This window comes from Vigna radiata, chromosome 5 (genome assembly GCF_000741045.1).
Source record: "Vigna radiata var. radiata cultivar VC1973A chromosome 5, Vradiata_ver6, whole genome shotgun sequence".
Lineage (NCBI taxonomy): Eukaryota > Viridiplantae > Streptophyta > Magnoliopsida > Fabales > Fabaceae > Vigna > Vigna radiata.
In genome coordinates, this window is record NC_028355.1 from 4,411,960 (window position 1) to 4,436,069 (window position 24,110).

Here is a 24,110-nt window from a genome sequence, read left to right on the forward strand (position 1 = left end):
ACTAATTTCAATTTAACGTCAAATTTAGGGATGAAAAATATGAAATCCTATTTATTATTTTCTAATTAATAATTATGTAAAAATATTTATTAGAGTAAAAGAAAGATGTTTACATGTATGCTTACATGTATTTTCCATGTTATAACACTTAACATAAATGTTCATTTTCTCTGCAAAAATGCAATTTATTGTTGGATGTTTAATTTCTTTTTGTAAAAAAGAAAGTTCATGGATTGGTCCTAACCTACAGAACTTTGAGACTTTTTAGTCCTAGGAACTTTTTTAATAAAAAGTTTTTTTGGCCCTAGAAGCTTTTTTGGTCCCAACTCACATGGATTAAGACCAGGATCTATTTGCTAGGTCTACTTGGTATCATCTTCAGCGTTACACGGACTCTGAGAATTAAGCCTGTTTACCGAATGCTTTATGCTGGAGGCTTTTTAAGGCTCCCTCAGACATCTTCAACTCACTAAAATCTCCTCAATAAAACTCAACCCTTCCTAGTTTTATTACATACCACTTTTACTAGTTCTATGCTCCAAACCTTTTGTCATATCTACATCATTCTGAGCTGATTTTTTAATATTTATTTTGTGTGTTGGATTTTCTTAAAGATAATAACAAGAAACATGTCACTGTGACAAGAGCTAATATTAGCCAAATTGTCGATAAATGATGTGATCTCATAGTTGAGACATACAAAAAGTTGCATTGAACATCAGAATCAGAATCATTTTCTTGTGCTACTTGTCATTATTGTGTATGAAAAAGCGTTGCAGTCACTCGTCATCAAAGTGTAAAAATAAGCCAAGAGAACACAAACTATATTAATACTATGACAATGATACTTTCAGAAATAGTTTTTTAATAATATTTTAATATCAGCGTGTTATTACGTAATTCGTTTAGATGATATTAAAATATTGTCAAAAGTATCGTTATTTTAATATTATTTTCATTTTACTGTTCTACACTTATAATAAATATACGATGTAATGTTATTGAAATTATCTATTCAAACGTGCGATATTTATAAATTATACGGCAACTCCATATTTAAAATACATAAGAGTTCACGTCTGAAATATAAATGAATAATACATGACAATATATATTGCTCACATTATTATATAATTATAAATTGTTATGCATGATAAATTCATCAATTTTTTTAATAAGTACTAGTATTTCAAAGTTACTTTTAATCGACCATATAATTAAGAAACGAACCTATCATACTCGTAAAAATACATTGATGGTAATATTTTATTTTATTTTACAAAAATAAAGGCGTGCCGTAATGTAATTAAATAGCAATAAGTCAAAAAGTGTCGGTGGCTCCGAACAACCTCTTATTTTCTTTTTCCAATGCTTTGCTGTTGGTATTGAATTGATGGGCTCTTATTTTATAAAGGTTTAATTGTTTTTTTTTATTCAGTTTGGTTAAAGTGTGTCAAATTCATCTCTTTTTTAAAAAATTGTCAATTTTATTCTCATATAAAAAAAATTTGTGTCAATCAAGTCATCTTCGTTAAATACAAACTAATAGTGTTAAAAATTTAAAGTGAGTTTTGAATAATAACCACTTTATGGGTCTGATCCCTGATATTGTAGTGGATAAAGTGAGTTTTGAAAGCAATGATTTTTAGCAGAGATGACTTTATTGACACAAATTTTTTATATATGAGAACGAAATTGACATTTTTTCAAAAAGGGAGACGAATTTGACACACTTTAACCTAACTAAGAACAAAAGAAGCAATAAACCTTTTATAAATAAATTACATAACAATAATAACTAATTCAATGCCATAATTAAGAATATTATATGTATAAAGCTTTACTTTACCATTTTCTAATGATGGATAAAGAGAGACGAAATTTTAATACATGTTGCAATTAAGGTTTTTTGAATAAATTTTTATACATAATATTTTTTTAAGGTTTAATTATATTTTAGCTACAGATTTTGGTCCTCAATTTTTTTAAAAAAATAATGTGTCCCTAAAACTTAAAAAAAATATTTTTAATTTGTAAAGACCAAAATACTTTTTCTTAAGATTTATGAATTTACATTTTTTTTTTCAAATTTAAAAAAATAAAACGAGCCTTTAGATCTTGGGATCAAAAGCGAAATTATCTTAAATTTCTAGGAATAAAAATATAAATAATTTTTTTAGTTTCAATTGTTAAATATTTTTATATTAATAGGGAGATTTATGTTATATAAAATCCTTAACGATTATGCATACTAAACATGAAATAAATTTGAGATCTGTAACATTATTTATTGGAAACTTTTGTTGTATCTTTTAAAATATAAATGGTTGGTGGTAGGTATGTGTCGCAACCGGAAAATCGCAACGGGACGACGATATCCAAAATAATTAATAAGTTTAGAAAAAGAGATTTTGGGAGTCGCCACCATAGTTTATTCTGGAAAACTACGGAAAAACCAAAAAATGATAAGGCAAGGTCTACAAAACCAAATTCTGATTTCGGAAATCGGTTACGTGTGGGGAAGGTGTTAGCACCCCCACAACGCCTGCCCTAAAGCAGTACCTTTAACTAAATACGCGAACAAAGATATGGTTTGCAAAATATTTAACTATCCCTAAAAATAAAGTTCTTAAGAAACAAAATATATTTTTTATTTTTTGCGTTTTTTGTGCCCGACAAGGATTGACCTTGCTCCTACGTATTCTCAGTTGCACTGAGAAATCAGGGTTACGTAGTTCTTTGAAAGATTGTTTGTTCTTTGAAAGATATTTGGTGTTTGATAAAAAAGGGAAAAGATTCTTAGCACGAAGACGATGCGTGCGATCACACACGTGCTTAAACCCTTAAAACATATTTATTTTTATGAAAGGGGAAAAGGTTTTAGCACGAGGACGATGCGTGCGATCACCTGCGTGCTTAAACCTTTAAAACATATTTTTAATTTTTATAGAAGGAGAAAAGGCCTCAGCACGAGGACGATGTGTGCGATCACACACGTGCTTAAACCTTTACAACATATTTTTTTTAATTTTTATAGAAGGAGAAAAAGATTTCAGCACGAGGACGATGCGTGCGATCACACACATGCTTAAACCTTTAAAACATATTTTTTTTTAATTTTTATAGAAGGAGAAAAAGGTTTCAGCACGAGGACGATGCGTGCGATCACACACGTGCTTAAACCTTTAAAACATATTTTTTAAATTTTTTAGAAAGAGAAAAGGTCTCAGCACGAGGACGATGCGTGCGATCACACACGTGCTTAACCTTTAAAACATATTTTTTAATTTTTATAGAAGGAGAAAAGGCCTCAGCACGAGGACGATGCGTGCGATCACACACGTGCTTAAACTTTGTTTAATATTTTGTCATTTTATTATTATTATTTATTATTATTATTTTTTTATCTTTTATTTTTTTGTAATTTTTGTAATGTTGAAAACAATATCTAAATAAATATTTAAAATAAGGTTATAAAAAGAAAATTGTATTTATGCCAGTATTAAACAACAATAAGATTTACCTAAGCACTTAAAATAAAATAAATATAACATTTGCGTTCAAAACTACGTTCACTTATTAAAAGACACTAAGTGTTAAGAAATTAAAACTATTTTTATAAGTTTGTAGCTTTTACTCATTTTAATAACAAAAGAATAATATATAAAGAAACCTACGAGAAAAAAAAATAAATAAATAAACAAAATCAAAAGAAATAAAAGTAATGACAATAAAATAAAAGTGTGCATGTTAAATGGTAGGCAAGGGTGCGCGTCAGTGGTATCAAGAACTCCTAAGTCAGGGAAGTTAAAAGATAAAAAGAAAATAGTATAAGAAAACAGTAAAAAAAGATAAATAAATAAATAAATAAAATAAAAAGGAAGTCCAGAATAGAAAAAAAAAAGAGCCGAGCCCAAACATCCAAATTTCTTAGGGTTTTTTCTCCTTTTCCAAAGAAAAGCCAAAGCTGCATTTACCCCCTTTCAAATGGTGCGGCACAGGGAAACCAGGGGCACCACCCCAACTCCGGCAAACTCCTCCCGGTCGTCGTCGTCAGGATTGTTAACAACGTTACCCGCGTCGGGAGCGTCGTCGTTCTTCGCGGCACTCTACTTCTTCGTCGTCTCCCGCGTGCACGGCCCAATCCCGCCACCAACGTTGCGCCGCAGACATCGGCAACCGCTTCGACTCCGCCGCCACCGACGCTCATCCAAGGATGTGGTGTCTGTAGACCGCCGCTCTTCGTTGTCGGTGATCCTTTCTTTTCTTATTTTTTGCTCTGATCGGGGTTCGTGTGCAAGTGATATTTTTATGACCCAAAAATGCAAAAAAATGATGGACGAATTGAAATGATACTTTAATGGTCCGAAGTTGACAAAGATGATGAAACCGCTATGTTTTACTGTTACGTTTTTGGTCTTGCAGGAAAGTGATTTTTGGGGTTTTTTGGTGGCATCAGTTAGAGTTTGAGGTTAATGGTGGGGTTCTATGTAATTGGTCCTCTATTTTTTATTAGAGTACTTAGAGTTCTACATGATGGAGGGGAATGGTGGCTTCGTAGTTGCGCAATAGTTGTGAGAAAGTATAGGGAAGGCCAAAAACCTAACCTAAGTTGGTGGTGGATGAAGGGAAAACAAGGATACAGTACCAGACCGCGCAACAGACAAAGTAACTCCCCGATATAATTACATAGTTTAATTCAAACACCAGCGGGCATTATCAAACCAAATGTAAGCCGATAACAATACTATGTAAACATTGTAAATATTCATGCTTGTGAGCAACGAAGCTTGAAGGAAGAGAACTTACCTTTTACGTTTTCTTCTTGTAATACCTCTTTTCTTCTAATCAAATTCCTCTTCTTCTTTCAGTGGTACTGGACACGATGAGATACCTGAAGAAACTCTTCTTCCTTGTCTTCCTCTTTCTAAATGTGGCTTTTGTTGCTTTGTGTTGAATGGTGGTTGATGGATGATCCCGTCGACAAAGGGAGTCAAAGCTAGTTGGGAATGTTGTTGATGTTGAGTGGGAGAATCGGGTTCTTTTGTGCACTCCTGAGTTCCCCTACTGTGGTTGCTGTGATAAGGTGAATGGCGTTAGTGCTGGAGGTCCTGGTATCAGGAGCTCTCTCCTCAACTGGTTCGGTATTAGTGATGAATCTTCAAAGTTCAAAATCCGTTGGCCAGAAACTTGAGGTAAGTGTGGGGAGCAGAGAAAATTCAGAGCCAGAGGGAGTTCCTCTAGTCAGCGAGTAGTAGTGAGATCCTGATAGATTTTTCTTCTTCCAATGAAAAATGCTTTGGCAGATGCTAAGGTCAGAAGGCACCTGCCACTCACACTGCCATTAGCCACCCTACTTCCCCTCTCCTGCTACTCACCATCAAAACGAGCTCTTTCCACTTGCGGTAATAAGCCCAAGATAGTGTAGGTGCTGAGCAAAAGATTTGTATCCAAAAATAGGAGATAACGTAAAGGTTTTTGATAGAAAACGTCTCTTTGTGATTGAAAAACTTCGACTGTGATTGAAAAACTTTATCTTGAAAGATCCATCTGTTAAATCCAAATTCAAATAGGTGCGAATGATGAAAATGGTTCTGTCGGCACCTTTACCGTTTATTTTTCTTAGTGATTTTTCTTCTTTTCTCTCTTTTTTTTTTCTTTTTTTCTTTCTTTTCTCTTTTTTTTTAATTTGAAATATATAATAATAAAAAAAAAAATTAATAATTAAAAATAAATTGATAATAGATTAAAAAAGAAAACAATAAAAATGCAAAAGTAAAATATATAAAAATAAGTCGAAAAAGAGAGAAAATAGAATAAAACAGATAGAAATGAAACATGATAGATTAAAATAACACAAAAGAAAAATAAAATAAAATAAAATAAAACAAAAATAAAACACAATAAAATAAAATATAAACAGAAAATAAGTAAAACCAAAATAAAATAAGGATAAAAGAAAAGAAGACAAAACAATTTTTTTTTTTTTAAAAAAAAGAAAAATAAATATGAAACTTATTTTTGCCTTTTATTTTATTACTTCTTTTTAATTCTAAATATTTTTGTTTAATTACCCAGACGAAATTGGATATTGACAGTATGATCACTTGATTCTTTTAAAATTATCATGATAAATTTCAAATGATTAAAATAAAATATTATTAATGAGACAAATATTAACTACTGATGAATTATTCAATATTTAATAATATATATATATATATATATATATATATAGTTTGGAGTTCTAGTTAGATAATCTTCTACTAATTTTCATTTTTTTTTTAATTATTTTTGTAATAGTGTTTGAAATGCTTGAGTCCTTTTCCTATTTGAAGTATAATCAATCACGCTCACACTAAACCAAACCGTGTTGGCAAAATGTGTTCTTGTTGCGTGGTCTTTATGTTGTTATCCCAAAATAAGGTGCCTTTCTTTTTATCTATTCATCATCTACATATGATGATGGGACAATAAAACTAATCAAGTGGCGAGTATGATTATATTTATGTTTGTTTTAACAATAAAAAATTATATTCATAATTGTTTCGTTTATAGATCAATATCAACGTCTAATCTTTAGAAAATAGTTTAAAGAATTCAAAATTTATTTTTTATTCTAAGTATTTTGTAATTGTTTGTCTAAACTTTTTGGAAAATATTTATAGAAGGCAATTTAATGTATAAGTTAGTTTAACATTTGACTACTCAAATATTAATCATGCAGTAAATATAATTTTATACTTTCTTACCGATAGCGTAAGCACGTGTGTGTGAAACGTATTGTGAAATACTGATTATGCAGAGAGGGAATGAGAGAAAGAGACAAAACGAAAGTGAATATGAGAACTTAATTATATTCTCATTGACGGAGGTATTGTCTTTATAGGCTACAAGAATGTAAGTAATGAAACTAATACGGTGTAGTTTTAGGATTATATACAACACTTACCTCAAATTTATATATATCTCCTTACCTCAAACTTGTATTTTATAGATTTTGAAGTGAGTTTTTTTATTAACAACAACCTAATTATAACCCTATTAATAGTAATTACACTTTATCTTAAGTTGTTCAATATTAAAGTTACTTATCCCGACAATTGACCAATCAGGCAGACCTCGCACCAGCTAGAATTTGAAAATATTGTACACTTTACTTGATAATCTTTCAAATTATATGAAACTATAATAGTCGAAGGAAGGATGTGTGACACTTCAAATCTCACACCAACTAGAATTTGAAGAGTCTGATACTGAGTCTTAGATTTGGCTTTATTCAATGACAGAAAGTAGCTGATTAAGAAGTCCCTTTTGGTTATAAATATGGGTGGGTCTCGCCTCTCATTTTCACTTTTGCCTTCAACTTTTTTCTGCCAATAAGACGTTCATTACTTCTTTTTGCTTTAAGGTAATAATATTGATTATTTCTTTTTCTTCGTCTGAGGAATCTGCAGGAAGGAACGATCAAGTGAGAGATAGACTCAATGTCATTATAGGTGTTTTCTTTGATTTTGGGGTCAACCGAGCGAGAGACAGACTCAGTCGACAGTGTGGATATTAATAAAGTTGTACCTACCGCTTATACTGAGGTCGATGCCACATTAGACATTGATGTGACCAACGAGGGACATGTGGTCGCTTATCATCGCGGGTTATGACTAGATGTCTCACGAGGTGGGAGAGTACATCACTTGCCTCCACATGGGGTGCTAATTACAATGGTGGTCGAACATACTTGCTTCGTCAAGTCCCCGTAGATGCTGAGTGCTTCAATTTGATTGCTTACAAAGGAAACGAGTGAATGCTTCATGGAAAGGAAGGCAATATGAAAAACTTTTTCTATATATATGCATGTTTGTTTAAAGACTTGCTCGTTTGTCGTCCATTTGACAACTTTCATATGGATGTGCTAAGGAAGCTTAACCCAGCACCTACCTAGCTTCACTCGAATGACTAGGCCTTTATGCAAGCGTTTGTAGTGATGACCACGTCTCTCAACGTCACTCCCTCTCTCCCATATTTCTACACTATTTTCACACACGCCCCAATGTCAAAAAGGGGCGGGTCTCCCTCATATATGAAAAAGGGAGATGGTTGTTTACCCTATATGTCACCTTCTTTAAGAAGTTCAAGATCAAGTACTTTAAGTTAGAATAAAGAATGTGGATTGATCCAAATTTTTTGACGAGGTCAGTTGGCCCAAGTTTTCTTTATACCTTGACCCTTCTCTTATCAAACTTCTTTCACTTATCTTGGATCTAAAACCCTATATAATAAAGCGTTTTGTGAGATCTCTTATTTATTTACACTTATTAGCCGATGTTAACTTGACTAAATTAATGACCAAATTCTTTATTTTGTTTTATATCTAATAGTCTCCCTTACTCTAAAAGACTTTTCAATTTAGATAATATTTTATGAATATATATATACTCATAGAAGGAAGAAATAAGCTAAAAAAGGAAAAAAATCCATTAATAATTGTACAGTATGATATCAAGGCCGAGCGGTTACGATATATTTTATTTATAAAATAATCAAGAATATCTATTTAAAGATATTTAGCAACTAACAAGATTTTCAAGTAAGTCTGTTTATATTATATTCTGTTTATATTCTGTTGGGCTTATATCAGTTTAAGGTCCATGAGACAAATTATAAATAGAGAGCCAGGGCCACAAACCAGGTATCTTCCTATCATCTTCGAATCACTTTCAAATTATTCTCCAATCACACTCAGAAATACTCTACCATGATACCAAATCACTTTCTAAAGAGCTGAGGCTCTTCAATACACACCTGACTTGGGCGTCGGAGTGTCTTTTGCAGGTACCTCCCCCACTCCACTGGGAAAGCGACTGAGCATTCAAAGCTTGAAGATCACCAAACGGTCAAGGCCGAAAGGAACGAGCGGTCAAGATCCAAGGAAAGCAAGCGATCCAGTCAATCCAAGCATCAGAAAGCCGGAAAGCCACGTCATCCAAGTTAGTGTCTCGGTCCCAAAAATATCTACCGAAACATTTTGGCGCCCACCGTGGGGCCGAGCGGCAAACCCAAATGACGGCCACGAGGAGCATGGAGGAACAACAAAACACCAGAAAGATTATCAGAAACAAAGACTAAGCGTTCGGTCTCGACATCACTATTTCGGATCAACACCAGAAACTTATTTTTATCAAAGTGAAAATTATACTACGTGAATCATCATCTCTATGAGGCGTCATCAACAAGATAAGTATTTTTGAAATTGATAATAGATATTATAACAACTATTTTATATAGATATTAAAAATATACATATAATCCATAAAATATTATATGATATATGATATATTAAAAATATATATTATATTACATTATTACAACTGAAAGATTTGTCATACATTATATGTTATATATAATATAATATGTTACTAATCTTGGTGCGAATCAAAATATATTGTAACCATAACATTCATCGTATATGTTATTTATTGGTTATATAATATAATATAGGGTTAAATATGCTTTTAGTCCCTGAAGTTTCACTGATTTTTGGTTTTAGTCCCTGCATCAAACATTGATGGCATTTCATCCTCTTAATATGGAAACATGTATTTTTAATCCCTAAAAATGGACGGAGTTAACTCTGACAAACGGTGATGCCACGTCTTTTGCTAACGTCAGACTTCTCTATCTGCCACGCTGTTTTTTTAATATTTAGAATGAGATTAAGTAAAAAAGGTGTGTTTGGTGTGGTGGCAGAGGTTACTAGAGGGTGGGTTTTCATCCAGGGAATCCAGGATCGGATCTCTGTCCGAGAGCTTTTCTTCTATGGTAACGACGTTCGGGGAGATCGAGGTTTGTACGGGGCAGAGGAACTCATCTGGGGGGTTTGGTTTTAGTGTGAAAGAATATTTTCTTCCATTTGAGCTTGGGAATTGCAGTGGTATTTATCGATTCTGAATCTTTTGGTGTTTTCTTTGGTGACGATGGCCATTTCTACAGTTTGAGATTTGTATAATTTCTACATATTTCAGCTTATAAAAAAATGTTCCCAANTTTTTTATGTTGACGTTTAAATGCTTAAGGTACTTCAAATGCANACTTTCCACATTCTCCATTAGTATNTCATCTATAATTTCCAGTTTTCCTCCAGTTATATGTAGCTCACTTGGTATCCTGTAGAGAACTTCAACTCTTAACCTTGGACTAATCCCTCTAGAAAAAGATTCCAGCAAACTCTTTCCAGGAAAACATTCAAAATGCAACTTTCTCAAATCTTTTAGCAAACAGATAGGAAATTTAGCATACTTTGGGTCAAACGTAGTTGAAAAGCTGAATCTTGCCACCGTCCCAGTCGAAACACCTCTAAATTCTTCAATTCACCGTCCCAGATAACTTGCACCAATATTAAAAATATTAACTCAATTAACATTTCTCTTATCAACTCCATCTACTGTAACTTTTTTTGATTCAAGCAGTAATCGCGATGGTTTCACATACTCTAAATCTTTATCAAAATATATCTTCAACTGACTACGGATGTGAGGAAGAATTTGAAATTTATTCACAATGGGATCCTTTATACTACCATAGCGAACAATCACCTTAAGTTTCAAAAGATCGGCAACCACATCCTCACCCAATTCCTCTACTGTTTTCTCCTTTGTATTTCTAATCAAACCCTCCCCAATCCACAAATTAATTGCATTTCTTTTCCTTATCACAACATTTGGAGGAAAGAAGGGCCTCGAGCTCAGGTCGAGGGCGAAGGCCGTCACAGCAACGGGGATGTGTGGTGTCGCCGGCGACACCGAGACTGGCAGAGAATCCGTCACGAGGCCGGTCGGATGGCGCGGTGGGTGTCGGAGGGGAACGGTGACAGACAACGTTCGAAGAGGCAAACCCCAGCCCTAGGATAGTTTAAGGAGAAAGAGACCTTGGGTATCTGTGGCAGAGGAAAATGTTTAGATGGTTTGGAAATTGGGAGACCGCAAAGTGAAGACGTGGCATGAGTGTACAGTAAAGACTTGGCACTGCCGTTAGCCACCTCACAAAAAAATTAACACTGTTTATTTTTAAGGACTAAAAATACATGTTTCCATATTAAGAGGATGAAATGCCATCAATGTTTGATGCAGGGACTAAAACCAAAAATTAGTGAAACTTCAGGGACTAAAAGCATATTTAACCCTATAATATATAACTATAAATATAGTTATTAATTTTTGTAACTGAAATATTTTTGGTGTGATTAAAATAATCAGAAAGATATGTGGATATCAATGATCTGCTTTCATTTTACCCATAGATATCTGTTTAGATGAAAAATGGCTATGATACCATGAGGCGTCTCAGACTTTAATTATTTATATGTATTTCGAGATTTATGGCAAGCTACATAGATGCAACAGTAAAATGCTATACCCGCATGCATAAAGAAGGGTAAACGGAACCCAACCTGGAAATATTAGAATAAGTTAATATGATATGCAATTACTAAGGTAGTATATAAAATCAAGAAAGTTGCATCATTGTGGAGATTGTCTTCTATAATATATACGCATCGAGATGCATTTAAAGATTACCACACATTATATTATTATATATGCATTTAAATGCATGTTTGAATTCAAAAACAGATCACAAGGCTATAAAGTAGTTACTTTTTGACCATGAAACATTCCTAATATGGATTTCTCAAACATTCAACCAAAAAGACCAAACGGTCTCGCCTATATTTTTTATATTATATATCTTGCAGGTCACAAGACCATAAATCAAACACAATCCTCAATGGACTATAAATCAAAGACAGTCTCCCAGAAAAGAATCTAAAGTTAAAGACTGAGCGGTAAGTCCCCCTCGGCCGAGAGGTAAATCCCTCTCGTTGATGCTGAAGACCGAGAGGTAAATCCCTTTCGTCAAAAGTTTATGTTGAATGCCGAAGAGGTAAATCCCTCTCGGTTCCAATTGAAGGCCAAAGAGGTAAATCCCTCTCGATTCATGTTGAAGGCCGAAGAGGTAAATCCCTCTCGGTTCTTGTTGAAGGCTGAAGAGGTAAATCCCTCTCAGTTCCAATTGAAGGCCGAAGAGGTAAATCCCTCTTGGTTCCAATTGAATGCCGAAGAGGTAAATCCCTCTCGGCCGAGAGGTAAATCCCTCTCATTGAAGAAAAAATCGAGAGGTAAATCCCTCTCGTCAACTAGAAAGTTGAAAACAAAGATCGAGCGGTAAATCCCTCTCGGCCGAGAGGTAAATCCCTCTCGTTGAAGAAAAACCCGAGAGGTAAATCCCTCTCGTCAACTAGAAAATTGAAAACAAAGACCGAGCGGTAAATCCCTCTCGTTGAAGAAAAAACCGAGAGGTAAATCCCTCTCGTCAACTAGAAAGTTGAAAATAAAGACCGATCGGTAAATCCCTCTCTGCCGAGAGGTAAATCCCTCTCGTTGAAGAAGAAAAAAACGAGAGGTAAATCCCTCTCGTCAACTAGAAAGTTGAAAACAAAAATCGAGCGGTAAATCCCTCTCATCAACCAAAAAGCTGACAATGAGCGAATCACATGTACTCAACTGTCCGACCCAAATAAGATACAACGACATGAAAAGCAAAACTCCTCAATACAACGAAAAAAGCCTCCTTCAAACTCATAAGTCCTATAGTTAACCTCGACTAAAACCGAACGGTTAACTCGGACTTGGGGGGCATAATGTACAGTATGATATCAAGGCTGAGCGGTTACGATATATTTTATTTATAAAATAATCAAAAATATCTATTTAAAAATATTTAGCAACTAACAAGATTTTCAAGTAAGTTTGTTTATATTATATTATGTTTATATTCTGTTGGACTTATATCAGTTTAAGGTCCATGAGACAAATTATAAATAGAGTGTCAGTGCCACAAACCAGGTATCTTCCAATCACCTTCAAATCACTCTCTAATCACATTTAGAAATATTCTACAGTGATCATAAAATCATTAAATACTCAATTGTGAACCGAGGTTCATCAAACCACTCCTAACTTGAGCGTCGGAGTGCCTTTTGCAGGTACCTCCCCCCTCCTGGTCAAGAAGTCTACCGAACGGCCCAGATTAAAGGCAACCAAGCGGACAGAGTTGAAAGAAGATGAGCGACTCAGACTACCCAGACGTTCGCAAACAAGGAGGACACGTCAGAAAAGATCAATGTCTCGGTCCCAGAAAATATCTACCGAAACAATAAATAAGAATGATGGGCATTCTCCTTTGACTTTGAGAACATGATTTATCCCTCCACAATTTGCATTCATCTATCACTTTTCTCCTTCCTTACCCTACAACTCAACATCCTAACTATCTTGTACTCTTTCTTCTTAAACATCTTAATTAGTTAATCATACTTTCTCTCTTTTACTCAATCACTTCTCAATTATAGTTAAAAAAATAAGGATTTTTTTTTTCACATCACTTATACTAATTTGTATCAGTTTTGATCACTAAAAAAAGTTAATTTTTATATTTGTAAAAAATGATATTGAAGTATAAAATAATAGATAGAAAGTGTATGTAAAAATTTATTACGTATCAAAATAATAGTATCCAAAAATAAATTAACTTGATCTTAACTTAAATTATTAAACAATTATTATAATTTTTAAATTAACTTAAAAACTTAATTGAGTTTAAGAAAAACTTTAAGTATTTTTAATTAAATATTTATTAAAAAATATTTTTATTTTAGTTTCAAATAAATAAGTTCATGTTATATATCATTGTCGAAGATTTTATTAAGAAAAATATAAAAAAATCATATTAAATTCATAATAAAATTACATCTACATATTATTAAAATAATCTATTTAAAAAAATCCATCATTTCATTCACAAAAATTATTTTATACTTTGAATTTCATTTATTAAAAAAAGTGACAAATTCTTCGATATTTTAAAAAATTTATTTTTAATCAATTCTTTCATATTCCAAAAAATTCTTTAAATTTTTATATTTTTAGAAATTTTTATTTTAAAAGATTTTATATTAATTTAATTTGATTTTCTCCTGTCAAGTTTAAAAGATTTTTTTTATTTGATTATGTTGTGAATACATAATACATAATATGATCATTATTTTTGTTTTTTACTTTCACTTATATATTCTCTCATCAATTTCTTCTAAACTTCACTTGTCAATTTGCTTTTTAAAAAAGAACAGTGAAAAATTGAAGAATATTAGAATGAAAATAAATAAGTTGATTGGTGAGTTAAAAATAAGAAAATAGCAATAATAATCAAGTTATTTTTTTGATGGCAAAAATCAAATTGACATTACACTTAAAATAAAATAAAAATATTTAATAAAACAATGACTTTTAATAAAAGTTAACTAAAAATATCTAAATTTATGAGATATTTAAAATTTAAATAATTAAGTTAAATTAAACTTTAATTTTATTTTAAGCTGAATCCAAAAAATATTAATATAATATTTAAGGAAAATTGAAAGTTATTTTGAATTTTTGAACTGAATTTCAAACAATAATATCTTCAAATTCAATTAAAAGAATATTAGTCACGGTGATGCTCAAGGTAGACTTTTCTATTTGCTCATGCATGACAACCCTATTATTTTCTATGTTTTATTGTTTTTATTTTTACTGAATAACTAGTTCTTATTCTTATTCACCTTAAAAATATATATTTTTACTGAATATGGGTTTAATAATTAATAATTTGTATCCATTATTCAAAAAAATTATGATTAAATGTATAAAAACTAGTTTATTAGAAAACTAATTTATCAATATATTGTGTAGTTTATATATTAAAATTTGACAAAAAATACAATGTAATTATTTATTAGATTTTGAAATTTTAATTTTAGATGTTGATATTGAATAAACTTTAACTTTAAAATTTAATGGAAATGAGTAAATATTATTTATTTTTGTTAAATTCTGAATTATGCAGTCAGAAATTTAGAAATTATTATTTTTCATAATGGCAAGGTAGTTGTTGGAAAAGACTAGGGCAGCCCACATATTTTAATAATGTTTCTTAGAAAGGACTATGGTAGTTTGGAAATCTTTGTCATATGGGATTTACACAGTGCCAATTTAGATGACTTGTTTTATGATGGACCACTCATATTACTACTACCAACATAACAAGTAATAGATCATTCTCTGCTATGTTAGTAATCTTATGTTATCATGTCTTTATTTCCTATCTATCCAATTCCATTTTCATTTGTGTTACATCCAATCACATAATATTTTCTTCTATAATTTATATTTCATAAATACATTATTTCATGTTATTAAACATAAATTACAAAAATTACTTATATTATTAATAAAACTAAATTACACACACATATTGTAACTTTGTTCAACATTTGAAAATCATATTTAAAAAGTATGAGATAAAATAAAATATAAAAGTAAATTACAACCATTTTAAAATATTTGAATTCTTTTTCCTTAAAATAGTTAATCCTTGTCTCCTTTCACCTTATCTCACAAAGCTTTCTTTAAGCCCTAAATTTTTATATTTTCCTTTGCATCATTCAATTTTGTCATTCTTAATCAAAAATATAATTCCATATTCATTTATCTTTCTTTTGTGTTATGACCGGCAAATTTTAATACTAATTTGGTTATTTTGAAAAAGATTTAAAAATTAGTTTGATCTTATTTTGTTCAATGTAATTTTTATTTTTTTCCCATTCAATTTAATTCATCAATTTGCACTTTTTGTCTTGATTCCCTTCATTCATTTCATTTTTCATCTTCAAAGTAAAGCTAGCCATCATCATCGTTTTTCACCATTAGAAATTTCAATCTTCTTCATTCATCATTTTTCACAATAAATTAAAAATATTTCTCTAGGATTATGGAGCTTCTCTCTTAGGTTTCTAATGGTGGTGATGGTCCTTCTCACTGTCACGAGTTCATGAAACTCTAACATTTATGTGAATAAAAAGAAGAGAAGGGTGATGTCACAACGCACGCTTCAGATAAAATATCATCATCTCATAAAAATTGGTCAGTTTGTACACTATGGCGTTAACAATTTAAACATTATCAAAATAATTAAATTGAACAAAATTAACCAAAATAGGAATCTAATTGAATGTAAAAAAAAATTAAAGATCACATTGAATAAAGTGAAAAAAATAAAGACCAAAATAACATTTAAACCTTTTAGGAAAGAATAACATTTGTCATTAGTGTGTTGCTCCTTGTACCTTCCCAAATGGGACCTGTACATTCCCACTATTTTAATTTATTTAAAAAATATTCTATACATTCCCACTATTTTCTTTTATTCCAAAAATATCCTACACCTCTCCACTATCCTTAACAATTTTTCTCTTTCTCTCTATATTAATGGAGCATTTACATGACTCATTAATGGAGCATTTACATGACTCAAATTTGAATTTGTGATATATTTTCTTAAATAAGTTTGATTCAATCTTATTTTTGTTGTTGAATATATTTTTTTCTTTTTAAATTATTTAATAAATAGTAAAATTTTGCTCTAAATTTCTAGAAAAATGTTTATATATATGTGTGTTTTTTTTTACATATAATATCTATAATTTTTAACATTATATTATGTTTTAACTCACCGACATGTTTGACTCAAATAACATGAATAAAATATTAAATTTATTAGATAAATAATATAAAAATATTATTAAATACTTAAAATATAAAAAAAAAGTTATTTGTTAAAGATTTAGAATTTATTTAGTTCTTTTGTCATTATAAAGTTAGTATATAATAATAATAATATATTATTATTTACTATTAATATTATTATGTTTATTATTTTGTATTTCCATCTAACTTTTAATTTTATAAAATGGAAATGGTAGAAGTACTAATATTGAAGTTTCCTTTGAATTTTATGTTAAAAATTATAAAATATTATATGTAAAAAAAACACACATATATAAACATTTTTCTAAAAATTTAGAATAAAATTTTACCATTTATTAAGTAATTGGAAAAGAAAAAAAATATATTCAACAACAAAAATAAGATTGAATCAAACTTATTTAAGATTACAAGTTCAAATTTGAGTCATGTAAGTGGTCCATTAATGTAGAGAGAGAAAGAGAAAGATTCTTAAGGATAGTAGGGAGGTGTAGAGTATTTTTGGAATAAAAGAAAATAGTGGAAAGGTGTAGAATATTTTTGAAATAAATTAAAATAATGGAGAGGTACAGGTCCCACTTGGAGAGGTGGAGGAAGCAACACCCTTGTCATTATATACATTTAAGTGAGAATTAACAAGAAACTTTGTTGACTGGAGGAAATTTTCATCGAACTTCTAGAGCTTGCATATTGGGTTGCTAAAAATTTTACTTTATTAAATATTTTAAGTATACAATGGGAACTCTATAATTAAAAAAAAAATCAATTGTATTATGTAGAACAAAGGTGGATACATGCTTTCATAATAAATTTTTAATTATGAATATTTTGTTTTATTTTATGTCCTTGTTTGTGAAATTATTTTTGTCATAAACTAATTACATATCAATTAAATTTAGTTTCAATTTGTATTTTTTTATACCTTTTTTTTTTAAGTTATACCTAATATGTGAAATAAGGAGACAAATTCTTAAACCATGACTTGACTATTGATTTTACTCACTTTGTATCATATTGATTTTCTAATTGTGAAATTCTATTGTAACATGTTTTGAATGTCTTTTTGTTCACTTTTGTGTAAGGTGCTTTTAAATATTTTTATATTAATTAGTGTACCTTGAAAGTATGATAGTTGTCCATGTTTAATAACATATGCAAATTTAAATTCAGATAAATGTAAGATAAACCCATGAATTTGAATCTGTGAAAAAAAAAGGAGTTATTTATTAAGTGACGAGGTCTTTGGGAATTGCACTCAATTAAACTTGTAGGTGCAATTTGCACATTGAAACTTCTTTCATGAATACTAAAAAGGATACTTTTAGTTTTGGCTATTTAATGCCTAAAGCTTTATCCAATTTTTTTCGAATTATTTTTAAATGGATGCTTGGATTGTCATAATTTTCTTTTAAAATTTGTATATTTAGAAAAAAAGATTTTTATTATCCTAATTTTCTTTCCATAGTTTTTTCATAGTGTATCGTAAAATATATTTTATTATTTAAATTTAAATTATTATAATATTATTATAACATCTCAATTTTTATATTATTTAAGAACTGTAAGATATAAAATTAATGCATTCATAATCATACGTCATGAATATGTTTATAAATATCAACGATTATACATTATATTAAAATAGTCAATCCACTTAAACAAGCAAATACACCATTATTATTCACAAGACATTCATAATTTATCACATTGTACATAACATCTTAAACATATATACGTTAAAGAGTGTAAAAAACATCTTATGTTGTATTGATTCAATTTACATCATTAACTCTCACTTTTTGGTGTATCTAGATCATTTACCACAAACTTATATGTCAAATCAAATACTGGAAGATCATAGAAGCAAGAAGAATTGCAAAAAGAGAAACTTGGCAAAGGCTTCTAGCATTGAGGGGCACATCCTTGTCGTTGAATGTCATTCTTCACACAAATATGACATTTGAGCACCACCTTTATGTCGTTGAGCACCAAAACCCTCTCAAAGCTAGCACTTAAACACCACTGAGCTACCACTAAGTGTCATACCAGAAGACATATACTTAGAAACTTGATATAGATGCACTCAAGACCTATCCAAATGACCAAATTGATATTCTTGACACTAGAATTATTTCAAAAACATTTTATAACTTAATTTGAATACCAATTTACTCAATTGTCCATGAATAAGGTCCAACTGACCAAACTAACAACTCAAACTCATACATTCTTATTTCACACATCATAGACCGCATTTTAGTGAGCTAAGAAGCTACCTAAATTTTAAATACCACTAACAAAGACCTCCAACATTCAATTCACTTAAACAACACTCTCTATAGAAAATTCACCTATCAAACCATCACTTTTAGACCAAAACCAAGTGAGACCAAGAGTTAACCAAGTCTTAGTTTGAACAGACTCATACACCAACCTTAAATTCATTAAACAAGCAATTACAAATTTTTTTTAATATGTTATACCACAAATTCTAAAATTGAACAAACACACATTCCACGTAATTCACATAAGCAACTTCACATACCTATTTATAAATTTCTAAATCAAGCATGAACACAAGTTAACAAAACATCATAATAAAAAAACTTGGTAGTTAGTTTCCCTTACTTGATACGAGCTTAAACAGCTTAAAAGACCTAAAACCACTTCCCCAGCTCAGAGAGCTCTATTTGCACCTACAAATCATGGAATCGTGATCAGAGTATGCGGTTAGAACCACTAATCAACAAAGAACGTACTGGAAAATTAAGAAGGCACATGCGACAAACAAATCCTCACATGGAAGATACGTACAATTCGAGAAAAAGAGTATAAGCTAACTTACCCTTTTAAGAAAACTGATAAACTAGATTAGAAGACCTTGCTGTAGTGATCACTTTAACACCTTTCGATCTTCAAACTGATAACCCATTAGGTATAATATCTAAAGAGAAAGAAGAACTTTAGAGGAAACTATTTTTGAAAAAATAGTGTTAAAAAAATAGTGTGACTTGAAATAATGAAACACGCCTTATAAAACTTCTATTTATACTTTAAACTTTTAACATTGAAATATTTGAGTCTTATTATTTAGGCCATACTATCAGTTCTAAAAAAATTATTTTGTGGAGTGTTACAATTATTATCATTTTATGTTTAATTTAAAAAAAAAAATTAAAGATATTGGCTTTATACAATTTTCAATTTTAAAAAAAAACTAATTAAAACACATGGACTACGCCATGTTTACTATTTTTATAATAATAAAATACACAATTAAATTATTATTATTATAATTCTAATTATAAAATTAAACATAAATAAAGGTAAATTTGTAATTAAAAGATATTAAGTTTATAGAAAATTTCAAATTAAAAAAATGGTTAAATTTAAAAAAAGGATTTCATAAATAATAAAATTGATAAAATATTTATTTTAATTTAAAAAATAATTTTGAAAAACAAATAAAAAGAAAACAGTGTGCTCCTCGTGGCGTTAAGCATACCACATAACTCTTTTTGTCTCGACTTCTAATTTTATATATATATATATATATATATATATATATATATATATATATATATATATATATTTTAATTTAATTACATAATTTTATTTTTTCGTCTCAAATGTTTTTCAACTAATATAGACACCAAGAAATGCAGAATGGTAGCTGCTTTTAACATATCATCGTCCTGCACACACAGGAACTCTCTTGATATAGCTATTTACCATACAGAAACAAACAATATAAAATCTTTCAAAAATATTATTTGACACATTTATTTAATATAATTTTTATTTATTATTTTCTCTCTTTTATCTTGAAAAACAATAAAATTTTTCATTTTTTAAACTATTTTACTTTTGTATTCTATATTAAATAAATATAAAATTGTGTATATTAGTCAGAATTATTTCAAATTAACAGCTTCAAACTCTACGTAAATCTCATTTCCCCACTAATTTAAAGTGAAGAATCAAATAATAATAATTGTTTTAATATCATAAGAATTTTCTTATGAGTAATTGGTTTTAAATGTTTGAATCTTCAAATTTTGTTCAAGACAACCTAATACAACATTTTTTTAACAACATTTGAACATTGATTACTCCACAATAATTACGTGTCAATATGTGATTGGTCAAAAATTACTCCACAATCAATAATAATAATCATAAATATTATTGTGGAATAATTTTTGACCAATCACAGATTGACACGTAATCAATGTTCAAATGTTATAAAAAAATATGTTGTCTAAATATCTTCTAATCCACATTATCAAACATTCATAAATGGGTAATAATACATAGACAACATTTTTTGACAACATTTAAACATCATCATACGTGTCATTGTGTGATTGGTCCAAATGACACAATGACACTACCATGGACCAATCATACAATGACACGTATGATGATGTTCAAATATAATCAAAAAATGTTGTCTAAATATCTTTGTGAGAACATCATGCAATCGAAGCACAAAAGCAAAGAATACCAAATTGGGTTTATTTTTGTGTGGTAATAACATGGTAATGGAAAAAAGTTTCCTAAAAATAAAGAAGGGTTTACCTTTGGTTGGTGGCAATATTGATTCTTTGACATGACAGTTCAGTAACTCAAAAACACACAACATAACCAGTTAAGGTGAATCTGGTTTTCCATGGAATCACTTTTTTCTCACATACCATCTCCTCCCTTCTCTCTCTCTTCTTAATAACAACATCACAAAGTGTTCTTCTTTGCTTCACTCACCTTCAGAATCATGCACCAAAACTAAAACAGCTGTGTTAAAACCGTGAATTTCATAGCTTTACTTACCCCATGTTGAAGGAGAAAGGAGGGAGCCGGCCCCCGTGGGTGGGGCTGGCCGCCGCCGTCTGGGTTCAGATCGCCGCCGGGAACACCCCCACCTTCCCACTTTATTCCCACTCCTTGAAATCAGTGCTGGGTTTCGACCAGCTCCACGTCACGCTCCTCGGTGTGGCCGTCGACGTCGGTGAAAACTTCAGCCTCCTCCCCGGCATCGCCTGCAACAAGTTCCCCCCTTGGCTCAACCTCCTCGTCGGTTCCCTCTCCGCCTTCCTCGGCTACGGCGTTGTCTACCTCGCCATCTCCCAGACCCTCCCATCCCTCCATTTCTTACTGGTCAGTAATATCTCTCTCTTTCTCCCACAGCATACTTACGGATCAAAGTGATTAAATTTAAAACCTGGGCAGGATTTTTTTAATTTTAATTTTCCTAGTTTAGCATAAGCTATTCACTTCTTCTGGTACCAAACACCTTTTGTGCCGAAAATTTAGCGACTGTAATTTACTTGTATGTGATGGTTGCAGCTATGGTTTTGTCTTCTTATTGCTGCTAACAGTACTGCGTGGTTCACCACCACGGTTCTGGTGACCAACATGAGAAACTTCCCTGCTAGCAGAGGCTCTGTCGCTGGGGTTCTGAAAGGTTATGGGGGACTTAGTGCTTCCGTTTTGACCGAGATTTACAGCATTCTGCTTCGTAACAGTTCCTCTAAGTACCTCCTGTTTCTTTCCCTTGGTATTCCTGCTATATGCTTGAGTATGATGTTTCTCGTTAGGCCCTGTACGCCGGCCACTGGTGATGACCCTGCGGAGCCTTACCATTTTCAGTTTGTCCAAGTTTCCAGTGTGATCTTGGGTGTTTACCTTCTTGTTAGTACCATACTTGGTAATGTCTACACGTTTAGCGATGCTCTTTCGTATGCTTTGGTGACCGTGATGGTTCTGCTTCTCATGGCTCCGCTTGCCGTCCCTTTGAAGATGACACTGTTTCCAAGGAATGGGACTAAATCAGAGCAACAAGTTGGATCTTCTGAGTTTCTAAGTCAAGGGAAAGATGAAAGTGCGGCGCCGCTGCTGGCATCTTCGTCGACGGGGGCACTTGGGAGTTTTAATGATCAGGATGATTTGCCTGAGGTTGCTGAGCTTCTTGCCTTGGGTGAGGGAGCTGTGAAGCAGAAGAAGAGAAGGCCTAAACGTGGAGAAGATTTTAAGCTAACTGAGGCTATAGTGAAGGCTGATTTCTGGCTTCTGTTTTTGGTCTACTTTGTTGGCGTCGGCACTGGGGTTACTGTTCTCAACAATCTGGCACAAATAGGTATTGCCCGAGGGGCGGAAGACACCACCACCTTGCTGTCAATTTTCAGCTTTTGCAATTTTCTGGGGCGGCTTGGTGGAGGAGTTGTATCAGAACATTTTGTCAGGTGAGTGACACTTACTTCTGCTGAGAAAATTGTAGATATAATTTTGAGCTGCATATGTTACAGTATCAATAGATTAGTAAGCATTTATACTTCTTCTGTTTCACGGATGTGTAGACTGATACTTGTGGATACTGTACTGATTTATAGCAACATATTTATAACTACGCATGAGATATATAGGTATAATATATAATAGAAACATAGAAGAAGTACAGCATCTTGATAAACCAAAAGGGAAAACTCTCCTCTTTATGGATGATTTCGGAATAAAAAGAGATTATAATCCATGCTTTTTGACGTTTTTCAGGACAAAATCACTTCCAAGAACTGTGTGGATGTTGTGCACGCAGATAATTATGCTCATTGTATACCTTCTGTTTGCCTATGCTATCAGTGGAACCCTTTACCCTGCAGTTGCATTCCTCGGTGTCTGCTATGGCGTGCAACTCTCCGTGATCGTCCCCACTGTTTCTGAAGTTTTTGGTCTGAAGCACTACGGTGTACTGGGCAGCGTCATTGGGTTGGGGAATCCAATTGGTGCAGTGCTCTTTTCTGTTCTGCTAGCAGGGAACGTATACGATAGTGAGGCAGCAAAGCAGCATGGTATAGACCTTCTTGATTCTGGTGTTTCGTGCCTCGGTCCAAATTGCTTTAAGCTTACCTTTCTCATTCTTGCTGGGGTATGTGCTGTTGGCATCATCTTGAACGTTATTGTGACTTTGAGAATTAAGCCTGTTTATCGAATGCTTTATGCTGGAGGCTCTTTCAGGCACCCTCAGACATCTTCAAGTCACTAAATCTGCTCAATTTCAACAATGAATAAAACTGAGTGCTACCTAGTTATATTACATTACCAGTTCTGCTATTTTTGCTTTTGATCTGTCAGTGGTGCAGTGGAAATGTAACTGGACATCAGTTATAAAGTCCAAAATTTTGGTCGTACTTGTGTGTTAGTCTTAAAGGTGTTCTGTCTACCTAAGGATTGAGGCCAATTAATATACGTTGACAGTCACATATTGTAATGTGATGATACTCTTATTACTTAGTCTACAGAAAAACATTGAACTTATGGAATGATTTGGGATATGTTTGTGCTCTTTTTTGGATTTTATGCTCCAAACCTTTTGTCATATGGACATGAATTCTGAGCTAATTATTTAATATTTATTTAGTGTGTTGGATTTTTTAACATTTAATGTCAACTTCACAACCAAATGTGCAAGACTGGGTTGGT

The 24,110-nt window shown here is 31.6% G+C and overlaps 3 protein-coding genes across 8 annotated transcripts in view; all 3 read left to right on the forward strand.

Moving 5' to 3' along the window:
• LOC106761681 overlaps positions 1–668 on the forward strand; it is a 6,009-nt gene extending 5,341 nt beyond the window's left edge. The window contains exon 4 of one of the 2 annotated variants that reach the window (XM_022780204.1): positions 347–668. In XM_022780204.1, the coding sequence (XP_022635925.1) occupies positions 347–473 (127 nt within the window). In that variant the 3' untranslated portion in view covers positions 474–668. The remainder of the gene's footprint in view (positions 1–346) is intronic. The other variant, XM_014645251.2, reaches the window with a different exon arrangement.
• A 3,157-nt stretch (positions 669–3,825) lies between these two features.
• On the forward strand, positions 3,826–5,616 carry LOC111241651. 5 transcript variants are annotated; one of them, XR_002667720.1, is made up of 3 exons: positions 3,868–4,247; positions 4,426–4,730; positions 4,872–5,616. XR_002667720.1 is itself a non-coding variant. In XM_022780497.1 (2 exons), the coding sequence occupies exons 1-2, from the start codon at positions 3,988–3,990 to the stop codon at positions 4,966–4,968; spliced, it is 357 nt and encodes a 118-aa protein (XP_022636218.1). In that variant the 5' UTR covers positions 3,866–3,987; the 3' UTR covers positions 4,969–5,616. The 5 variants fall into 5 exon arrangements, 1 of the variants encoding a protein (XP_022636218.1); XR_002667721.1 differs by having other exon boundaries at positions 4,519–4,730; XR_002667722.1 differs by having other exon boundaries at positions 3,826–4,668.
• A 15,629-nt stretch (positions 5,617–21,245) lies between these two features.
• Positions 21,246–24,008, forward strand: LOC106762664 (protein NUCLEAR FUSION DEFECTIVE 4). The gene is made up of 3 exons (XM_014646686.2): positions 21,246–21,791; positions 21,981–22,876; positions 23,184–24,008. Exons 1-3 carry the CDS (start codon positions 21,468–21,470, stop codon positions 23,671–23,673), a joined length of 1,710 nt encoding a protein of 569 aa, XP_014502172.1. The 5' UTR covers positions 21,246–21,467; the 3' UTR covers positions 23,674–24,008.
• The last annotated feature ends 102 nt before the right edge of the window (positions 24,009–24,110 follow it).

Coding starts and splice junctions, on each gene's coding strand:
- LOC111241651 (XM_022780497.1), top strand. CDS start 3,988: ATGGTGCGGCACAGGGAAACCAGGGGCACCACCCCAACTCCGGCAAAC. Junction 4,248..4,871: donor GTAGACCGCCGCTCTTCGTT/GTCGGTGATCCT, acceptor TTCTTCTTTCAG/TGGTACTGGACACGATGAGA.
- LOC106762664 (XM_014646686.2), top strand. CDS start 21,468: ATGTTGAAGGAGAAAGGAGGGAGCCGGCCCCCGTGGGTGGGGCTGGCC. Junction 21,792..21,980: donor CATCCCTCCATTTCTTACTG/GTCAGTAATATC, acceptor TGATGGTTGCAG/CTATGGTTTTGTCTTCTTAT. Junction 22,877..23,183: donor GTATCAGAACATTTTGTCAG/GTGAGTGACACT, acceptor GACGTTTTTCAG/GACAAAATCACTTCCAAGAA.